We start from the raw sequence: 9,582 nt of genomic DNA on the forward strand, positions 1-9,582 counted from the left end.
TGCGTGGAGCCCCAAAGCCCGCGGTCGAAATGTGATGCTTTGCGCCTCAAGACCATCCGCGTCTGTCCGTGACCGCGTTACTAGTGTCAGTGTTGCAGAAAAGAAAACACTCGTTCCGGTTTGTACCTTTCACATTAAAACATGCTGACCTTCAACACTTGTAACAGAACTTCAACCAGCAGAGATGTTTTAATTTTGAGTACAACTTTTCGTATTTCCGGTCTTATCCTGGCAACCTCTTGGTAACTTGACGCTAGTGACCCCATTTATCTCCACGACAGGGAGCCTGCGAGCAACAACTTCCCTGACACAGAATGGAGAGAAGCTGACGCACCGTTATTTACCGGACCGTTAACTTTCCTCCTCAAGCTTTTACTTATGCCATCAAAGCGTTCACGCTGCGCTAGACCAGGAAAAAAAATAACTTTTTGTTGTGTTGATACAGTTTGAACACAGAAGAGCTGACAATTCCTCTTTTTTGTTTTTTCCCCCCTTCTTTTTTCTTCTTTTTGGACACTTTAACCGCGTTTTACGCATGGTGCGCATAGGGATGGCTCCTCTTCGCAGACACAAAACGGGAGTACAAAATGTTTTGTATGTCTATCTCTCTATTTCAGTGGCTTATTCTTACAATATAGACTTAGAACATCCTTTGTTGTTCCGCGGACCAAGTTCTAGTTTTTTTGGCTATTCAGTGCTGGAGCATTATCATGACAACACACGCTGGTGAGTCCCATGGTTTAGTGTTCCTGGAAATACTCTTATTTTTTGTCAATGATGCAATGAATTTGTACTTTTCAAGCAAATGTTGGAGTGTCTCTAGAGCTAAGGCTGCATCCACACCCAATGAATACAAAACAGTAATACTTATTATTATTCATAAATAAAGCCATTTCTGTTTGTACTGTATCTTTTTCTGCTGGCAAAAGACTTTCTTTTTTTCATTTAAAAGTTTCAGTAGCACAAATTATAGTGTAAAGTGTGTCCCATCATCTCCCCTCTCCTCATGTCTGCAGGGTAATAGTAGGTGCTCCAAGGGCAAACTCTACCTACAGCACCTCTGTGCAATCTCCTGGAGCTGTATATAAGTGTCGAGTTCACAGCAACCCAGATCGCCGCTGCACGGAGATCGATCTGGAAAGAGGTCAGTCACCACTGCCTGCAGCATGAATATAAGAGCATGTAATGACATGCACGCTAACTGCAGCCTCAGGGCAGCACATGCTCCCACACACAACTTGAACAGTTCAGAAAGTACCATTCATCTCAAAGAGAAGTTTACTATATACAGTCCACACACATACACACACACACACACACTGGGCTTTCCTGCAGCTTTTCCTTGTCCACTCTTTGCCTAGTGTTGCATTGCCAAATATATCCACAGCGCTTGGCTAAACTCCCCCAAGCATCTGTTTTGTTTTATTAAACATTTACTGCTCTTTACAGTGTGACAGTGTTAGTTTAACCTGCTATATGGAGACATGCAAAAGACAAGAGGGTTCTGTGTGCAGAGGTCCATAAATATTTTTGATAAGTGTGATATATACTTCTGCTAATATTTTCCAAGCATGTGAGCCAAAAAGCTGAGCTCCTCCCGCCCCCCCAGCCTCTACTCTTTTCTTGTGGTCAAGAAAGCCGGTGCAGCAGGCATGGCTTTAATATTAACCCTGTGCTCAGTCAATGTGTCACCAAAAAAAACATACATTATCAGTGAGCGTGTGCTGCTTGGTGCTTAGTGAGCCACATGGACCAGAGGGGCTGAACTCTGACGGCCCTCTGGGAGCGCACAACACACTGACACAGAGAAACACTCACAGCTACAGGCCATTGTGAATTGTCTGCCTGGAGAACGAGAATACAACTTTGGCAAGATGGCCAAATAAGGAAACTAGTAATCTATATTTAGTCATAATTTACTAGAGTTGGATTCCTAAAAGCATCAGCTGTCCCAGAAATTTAGAATTGTGATTGTCTTTTATTTACCACTGGCTTTATTCTCCTAACTATGCACATTTATGTTACTTTATGGTCCACTGAATTATTGTTCTTAACAGTTTATGAAGATTTATGGTCTTCATTAACTGGTTCAAAGTCAGTACTGTTAATAGCATTACAAAGCAGTATATGACACACATCAGTAAATCGTGTAGTAAGTTATTTGGATTTTTTATATGTGCACTATTGACATTTGATGACATTTCCTTGGGCTCAACCAACCCTTGTTTCCTACTGTTTTAATAACCAAACAATTGGTGTCATCAGACTTACAGTCATCATCAATTTAGTTATCAACCTCAACATAGAGCTTTTCAAACTGTAAACTGTGTAAACATCTCTCGCACATTCAGAGGAAATAAAGACAGAACTCAGAACTCCAACAGCTGTCAGTGGCTGATAAGTACAAGTTACAAACTCCAAGACATTCTCCGTCCTGAGGACTCAGCATTTGCAAACCGCTCTCATTGTCTTTCAGGAAACAAGCCCAGAGAGTCGTGTGGGAAGACTTGCCAAGGAGACAGGGATGATGAGTGGATGGGGGTCAGTCTGGCCCGCCAGGACAGTGCCAACGGCCAAATACTGGTGAGTTCAGGGCATAATGCCACAGTCCTCATCAAATAGTTTAATGAGAAACATGTACACCCGTTAAAAAAAATACTTGATTATACCGACATCATTGTTACTAATGTCTGACCATGAACCACACTGTTAAACCACAGCTGGTCCTCCTTTAGCAAAAAAAAAAGGCCTTTCCTCCCATTCTGTGTTACATGCTCATAAGCTTTGACTCTTAATACCAAACTTGTTTAGCATATTCAAAGCTGTACAGAGTAACAACTAAAAGTCAGACAGATTTGGAAACTGCTGCGTGGTTACATAATACTGTCAAAAAAGATTCAGTGGAAAAGGGTTTGTCCTAAATAGATAGCTGTTAAAAAGTGAGAAATGGATTATAAAAAAACAGGAGACTAACTGGTGCTAATCCCAAAGGTGCTTGGCTGAATATTTGCATAGAGATCAGAAGGCAGCTGGCCGAGTTTGTTTAGGCTTCAGCAGCTCTGCGGTGGTCCCGTCCTAGGACAGCTTTTCATTAAACGTTAACCCCCGTCTCCTGCGGTGGCTAGAGAGGAAACCAGGAGCCTTGCAGGACAGTTTGAAGGCGACTGGTGGACCGGGCTGCTCTTGACACACCCAGAACCGGTGTGTGTTGGAATACCTGTCACTGGTTGACCTCTTATGGGAGTCTCACTTTTACAGGCGTCCAGATAACCGTTACATACTGACATTTTAAAACAACATTCCTTTCAATATGTTTGTCTTTGGTCCATTATTTTAAACCTTAGTGGAATTAATTGCCATGATTTTCAAATCATGACCCAAACTTTGATGAATTCTTGACACTTTCAGTCTTTGGAACTTGAGCGTGGCGTTGTATAACAACAAGTTTTTATCTGCACACTCTAGACACTTGACAAGAATAAGTGGTGAATTTCGAGAGCTGTGCCTCTCATTTTCTGTATCAAATGTGGATGGATTTATGCAGGAGGGAAATGGCTGTTTGGCAGATGTGTTTGGTGGTGATTTCATGTGCGCTCTCAGTGAAGGCATTGTTTGGGACCAGTGAGCCCTTTAACTGAACAGGAGTATGACAGCAGCACAGACTCCAGCCATAATTGCCTTCTTTGCTGAAATAACCTGTCAGCTAATGCAAGAGAGCTCCGTTTGTTGTGTTTATGTCAGCTGATTGATCTTTTTTCTTTTAAAATCCACTTCTACTCAAGAGGGAGAGTTAATTCTAGTATCGCTACTACTATTTTTTCAAGGCATCTTTAGAAACAAAAGTGTTTCTCAACATATCGCATATTCCTAGTCCAGTCATTTGATGCTCTGTGTGCGTCCTCAATCTGCCCAGCTCTTATTCATTTAGATTGGCTCTGTTCGTGCGTGCATGCGTGCGTGCGTGCGTGCGTGGGGGAGTAAAACAGAGCAAGGGGAAATGAAGTGAACTTTGTCTGCACAGAGGCGTCCAGATCTGTCCCCACAGCCACAGGAGCCCTACCACCATCTCTTCCCCCCCCCTCCCCAGTGTACTAAATTATTACCACATTTACACATTTATGTGGCCTGATTCATGCAGAGTTTGGATTTGAGTCTATAGTATCCTGTTTGTTTATCGATCTGTGGAATGTTTATTTTGTAGAACACAGCGCCAAAAAAATATTGTTTTGAGAATTACTCGCTGACAGTTTTCAGAAATGTACCCTATTTCAGCAGCAGCATAATAAAGTTGGAGTTTCTTCTTTGTCTTTTGATCCGCTGTCTGAACCTTTGGCTTCTCCAGCTGCCTGTAAGACATAGAGGAGCTTTTTTGAAATTAAAAAACACCAATTTTAAAACACAAATGTTGATGTGGAGATTTTTCTCGCTGCACATGAAATGCTTCTTAGGAAATATCTCATGCTGCAGCTGATATATTCACACCACAAACCGTGGCTGATATGGTCGGGGTTATGGATGGTGGGCTTTAATTCCCCCTCTCATTGACGATCATTTGACAGCCGCAGAGACGCACTGACTCCAGCCCAGCGAGGAAAGAGCTTAAACCATCAGCGTGGTTGAGGAACGCCTGCCTGCAGTATGAAGTGTTAGTGTTTACAGCATGAACACATGTCTGAATTTCTTTTCCGTTTCTTCTTTTCTCTTGCAGGCCTGTGCTCACCGCTGGAAAAATGTGTACTACGACTCCGAGCATATCCTTCCACATGGATACTGCTCCATCATTCCTCCCACTCTTCAGGGCAGGAGAAAGCCGCTCATCCCTTGTTATGAAGGTACAGTAGACACACAAATCTTCGTTTTAACCCATATTAACCTCTCACAGTGGGCCGACATAGACACTAGACTGAAAATATCAAAGCAATTGCTGGAGGTGAGAAATGTTATTGGTTTAGTCCAGTGCTGCCCAACCCTTTTGCCTCGTGACCCCTTAAAATCAAGCAAAAACCCAGACTATGGCCTCACTGTGGACATGAGTTGTGAGCAGTTCATTTGTAATCTTTCTTATCACATTGATTTTTAAAAGCCTGAAGATTTAATTCATAAGAAAAAAAGAAGAAATTGGTCTGTTTATCCTCTTTTGTGGTTCCATTTTATTATGGCACGTGATCTCTGTAGCCAGCACCATCATCTGCTTCTGGCCTCTGATTGGTGTCCTGGCTCTGAAGAATAGTAGCACGAGTGCCTTGAAATACGATCTCTCGTCCTCAGTCCAACCCAAGTACTTTGGCAAGAGCCTACTATTGAAAGGGTTTGTTTAGCCAAAGTTGTAAGCCAATGGAAGTGGCGAGTTGAAATTCCCTGTGCACCTTTTTGCAAAAGAGAAACACTTTCACAGAGGTGCAATCATGTGCTTTTTAGGAAATATTTGCTTGCAAGGTTAAAAAATCTGATTTTGTTATGATTGTAGTAAATCAAATCCATTTGTGCTGCGGGGTTGTTTTACTCTACAACATTAAAAATCAAGTTCCATTTAAAAACTAATGTACTATGTAAGATTTGAAGCTGACTCATGCAAATGTGTTCTTCATATATTTTGATATGTGACTCAGAGTTACTTATCAAAGGCTGTTTTATACCTTAATTTTGCTCCCATGTCAGACTTCACTTCCTTCTGTAACACGTTGCCAACAGTTGTGGAGAAGCCAGAAAGACTTTGCATGGGATCGTGTTTACAGTGCATTTTTTTGCCAATCCAAGCTCAGTATTTTTGAAACCTGAGAGCACTGTGTCCCCTTCTCCAAGTAAGAGGTCTTCTTGTTGAATGTGGTGTTGCACCCCAGTCTGCTTTGTGGCCCCAGACTCCTCGTGGATGGGACTGGGACTTTGACTAGCTCCATATGGAATGCAGGAAAAACTCCAGTAAACGCTGGCTCAAGCACACAATGAAATAATTTGTGGTTTGTTTTTTCTTACAGACTATAAGCAAAAGTATGGGGAAGAGCACGGCTCGTGCCAAGCCGGGATAGCGGGAGTTTTTACGGAGGTCAGTAACGGTGCTTGTTCATCTTCTAAATCCATGTAATGCTCTGTCTTTCTGATAGTCTGACATATAGATAGTTGTTTGTTGTCATTCAAACTCTGTTGTCTGTTTGCTCATGGAGCTTCATCAAACAATTCACCGGTAAACTGAGTGAGCAGTTGGAACAGATCTTCAAATGTAATTCTGTAACAATTTATATTCTTAGCATTTTATGTACTAATAATCTGTTAGTATATTTAACATGATAAGAATGCATAAGTTATCTTCCTTTTTTGGCGGTTGCTGTGTCTGATGAGGTAGAGCAGGTAGTCCATTATTAACAAGGTTGGCGCTTTGATACCGGCTCCTCCTTTTTTTCCACCGTAGCTGTTACACACCCAGGTAGTAGTAGACCCAGACCCAGGCGGGGGAGCCCTGCTCAGCCTGCTGGGGATGCTGCTCACATAGCCTACAGCATGCTTATTTTACACTTGTTTTCACACATCACTTCTTTACCCGAGGCAATGTCAAAGCTTGCAGAGAAAATCTCTGATCTCTGAAAATCCCCTCTCTGCAGTTTGGATGAATCCATTGAAATCCATGTAGCTACAGGTTTATGAAACAAAAGGACTCTCTCTACCATTTTCTGACTGTAAAGGAGTCTTTGTTTTGCAGTGGTGCATTTAAGGTTGGACACGCTCAACTCTGGTTAGTACAATTGCAGTTTCACTAAAATAGTAAAGCATCAAATACTGGATTTTCTTCATTGACTTCTGCATTCATGAGGCCCTCAGTAATGAAGTTCATTTTACATCTCCACTGTTAAAAACAACCTATGGTTGTTGTCTTTTAACCTTTTTATCTTTCACCTTCCTGTCTGTTCCCCATCATTCTTAGCTTCCCAACCAGCCGCATTTAATTGCTTGTGTGTAGTTTTGGCATCACTTAAATTTGTTTTGTTAAAATTCTCATTTAGGGATATCCTTTAATTCTGTGGCTTTGTTAACTAAAAAGAGCTGCCTCCAAAATAGTTTTTGTTCATTAGCTATGATTGCATTAACTAAAATGGAGATGGCCTCTCATTGGTTGTGTGAGTGTGTGAGTGAGTGAGTGAGTGAGTGAGTGAGTGAGTGAGTGAGAGGCAAATTGTAGAGTGCTTTTCTCTGTAAGATAGAGAAGGACTTTAAATACAGTCCATTTACCCTTTTTTCTTGTCAGGCGGCTAATTTTCTCACTTGACTGTGTGTGTGATATCCGTTTTGTTTCAATTAACCTTTTTCTTTCTCACTCTTTGTTGACTTTACCATACATACGGACTGTCGTTCATGATGCCAAATGGTGTGAAAAATTCTGCATTCAGAACTACACAAGTAATTGTATCAAAGCAGCAGCTAATAACTGTTTCTTTTTCCATAACAAGATATCAAAGGCTGCAGCAGCCTCACTTCCAAAAGATAAAACTTTTAAGAAAATTAACATGTGACATTGTCAGTTTTTTTTTTAGAAAGGGGAAGTTGGTGCAGTGAGCAGAGGGGTGTGAGGATGAACAAATACATTTAATGTATGAATGTATTTGAGCTAAAATAAATTTACACAGGAGAAAATCTGCATATGATGAATGCATTGAAATGTGAAAATGTATTGGACCAGTTTAGATATTTAGTTTTTTTATGAATTAGCAATATAATTCTTTCCTGATGTTGCCCGTGAGCAGAATGTTTTGCAAAGGTCCTTTTCAAGTCTTGAATTACAGTTACGCTCAATTTGGGACATACAGAATGTAAGTGACTTAAAAATGTGTCCTCTGAGGACAGCTGTGTCCTCAGGGTGAAACTATTCTCACTCTTGAGAAATCTGAGTATTTGTTTATTTTCCCTCTGCTAAATACCATTATTTAAGATTTCTAATTAGCCTGGTGCTGATCTTAAGCAACATTACTGGAGCTGCAAACAACTAATCGATCAATCAACAAAGTATTTAACGTTTTAAACATGGATTAATTATTAAAGTTGGAAACACTTCTCTGTTTTATATACTTGTAAACTGAATATATTTGGGGTTTGGACTATTGGTCAGACAAAGCAAGACAGTTGGAGATGTCCCCTTGGGCTGTGGGGAACTGTGATGAACTTTTTTCACTGTTTTCGGACTTTTAGCAGATCAAGTGATTGTTCAATAAAGAACATAATTAGTAGCATTCATGGCTTTGCTGTTAAAACATTTTTTTTGTTCAAAGATACTAAAATGGGATAATTTCACATGATCTGCCTGCTAACCTGTTGAACATTTCACTACAGATTCTTTGACTTGTGTTTCAAGAGCCTTTGAAAGTGTTGTTCACTGCTGTTTTTCTTACAGCAGTGTATTTTTGGTATTAGTTTCATTATTTTTTTTAATGTATTCACTTCTTTCACAGACTGAGGATGTCCGTGTTACAGCATTTGAACAATCCCCCTGCCTTGAAAGAATGTGAGGAATTTAAAGAAGCGATGTCCAACTGTTAAACCTTATCCTTGTCTGAACCAGACGTGCCCAGATGTTTAACATCACAGCATTCTGGATAGATACTGCTGAGTAGGGAATTGACTGTGTTGTTCAGTTTGTCTAAGTTCTCAGGGGGGGCTACACACCCTCTGAGACACATGACATAGTGTTAGGTTTGACTCAAATCAAGTGAAAATCAAGACGCTGAGCAATGATACAACACTTTTATTGCAGCCGAAACAGTGCATCTTAATTGTTTTGCTCTGGTACCTTTTAATAGCTGTGGAGCATCATATCAAAAAGCAGTGAACAACTCATTTTACAGCTGTCATCTTTGCTTGGGCTCTGAATTCCTGGTTACATCAAAGGAAGCGGTTTCAGCTTGCATGCCAGCTGGCTGTGTGATTAAGAGCAGATAGCACAAACCAGTCTGTGGCCATTGGTTAACCAGACGTTCACCCAGCAGTGCTTTTCTTTCCTTTTCTTCAGCAGGCCATAACAGTGCAGATAAAAGGTGAATCACAGTCCTCTGAATAAATGTGGATTTTTTTCTTCTTTTTTTTTTCAGGAGCTGGTGGTGATGGGAGCACCGGGGTCATACTACTGGACTGGGACGATCAAGGTGTACAACCTGACTTCTGACTCTTTCTACAGCCTGAACAAAGAAGACGTCGACTCACACAGATACAGCTACCTTGGTGAGAGCCTGTTGATGAGGATGATTGGGTTGAATGTTGAAAAATATATATGAGAAAGAAATGTGGTGTAACTGATTATTGTATGTCTCCAGGCTATGCTGTGACTGCTGGACACTTCTCGTCTCCTAATGTGATAGACATAGCTGCAGGGGCCCCTCAGCACAGCGGCAGTGGAAAAGTAGGGACTTCTTCTTTTGTCTCATTTCCAGCTGTTTAGCTGAAGTCCTCTTGTGTTGCTTGCTACATTGATTATTTTGTCTCTCACACAGGTTTACATTTTCAAAATTGATGGTGTTTCTTTGGTGAAGAGTTTTCAGGCCTCAGGGAAAATGGTATGAGCTTTAATGTGGTCTTATATTCTTCCAGAAGTTGGCATATATA

General features: G+C 41.0%; 1 protein-coding gene across 1 annotated transcript in view; it reads left to right on the plus strand.

Annotated features, from left to right (window-relative positions):
• The first annotated feature begins 269 nt into the window (after positions 1 to 269).
• itga9 (integrin, alpha 9) overlaps positions 270 to 9,582 on the plus strand; it is a 48,098-nt gene continuing 38,785 nt past the window's right edge. The window contains exons 1-8 of the mRNA XM_034898362.1: positions 270 to 726; positions 1,017 to 1,144; positions 2,477 to 2,583; positions 4,709 to 4,832; positions 5,976 to 6,043; positions 9,072 to 9,201; positions 9,294 to 9,379; positions 9,471 to 9,533. Of these exons, the coding sequence (XP_034754253.1) occupies positions 536 to 726; positions 1,017 to 1,144; positions 2,477 to 2,583; positions 4,709 to 4,832; positions 5,976 to 6,043; positions 9,072 to 9,201; positions 9,294 to 9,379; positions 9,471 to 9,533 (897 nt within the window). The 5' untranslated portion in view covers positions 270 to 535. The remainder of the gene's footprint in view (positions 727 to 1,016; positions 1,145 to 2,476; positions 2,584 to 4,708; positions 4,833 to 5,975; positions 6,044 to 9,071; positions 9,202 to 9,293; positions 9,380 to 9,470; positions 9,534 to 9,582) is intronic.

The sequence above is a fragment of the Etheostoma cragini genome, chromosome 17, assembly GCF_013103735.1.
Source record: "Etheostoma cragini isolate CJK2018 chromosome 17, CSU_Ecrag_1.0, whole genome shotgun sequence".
Lineage (NCBI taxonomy): Eukaryota > Metazoa > Chordata > Actinopteri > Perciformes > Percidae > Etheostoma > Etheostoma cragini.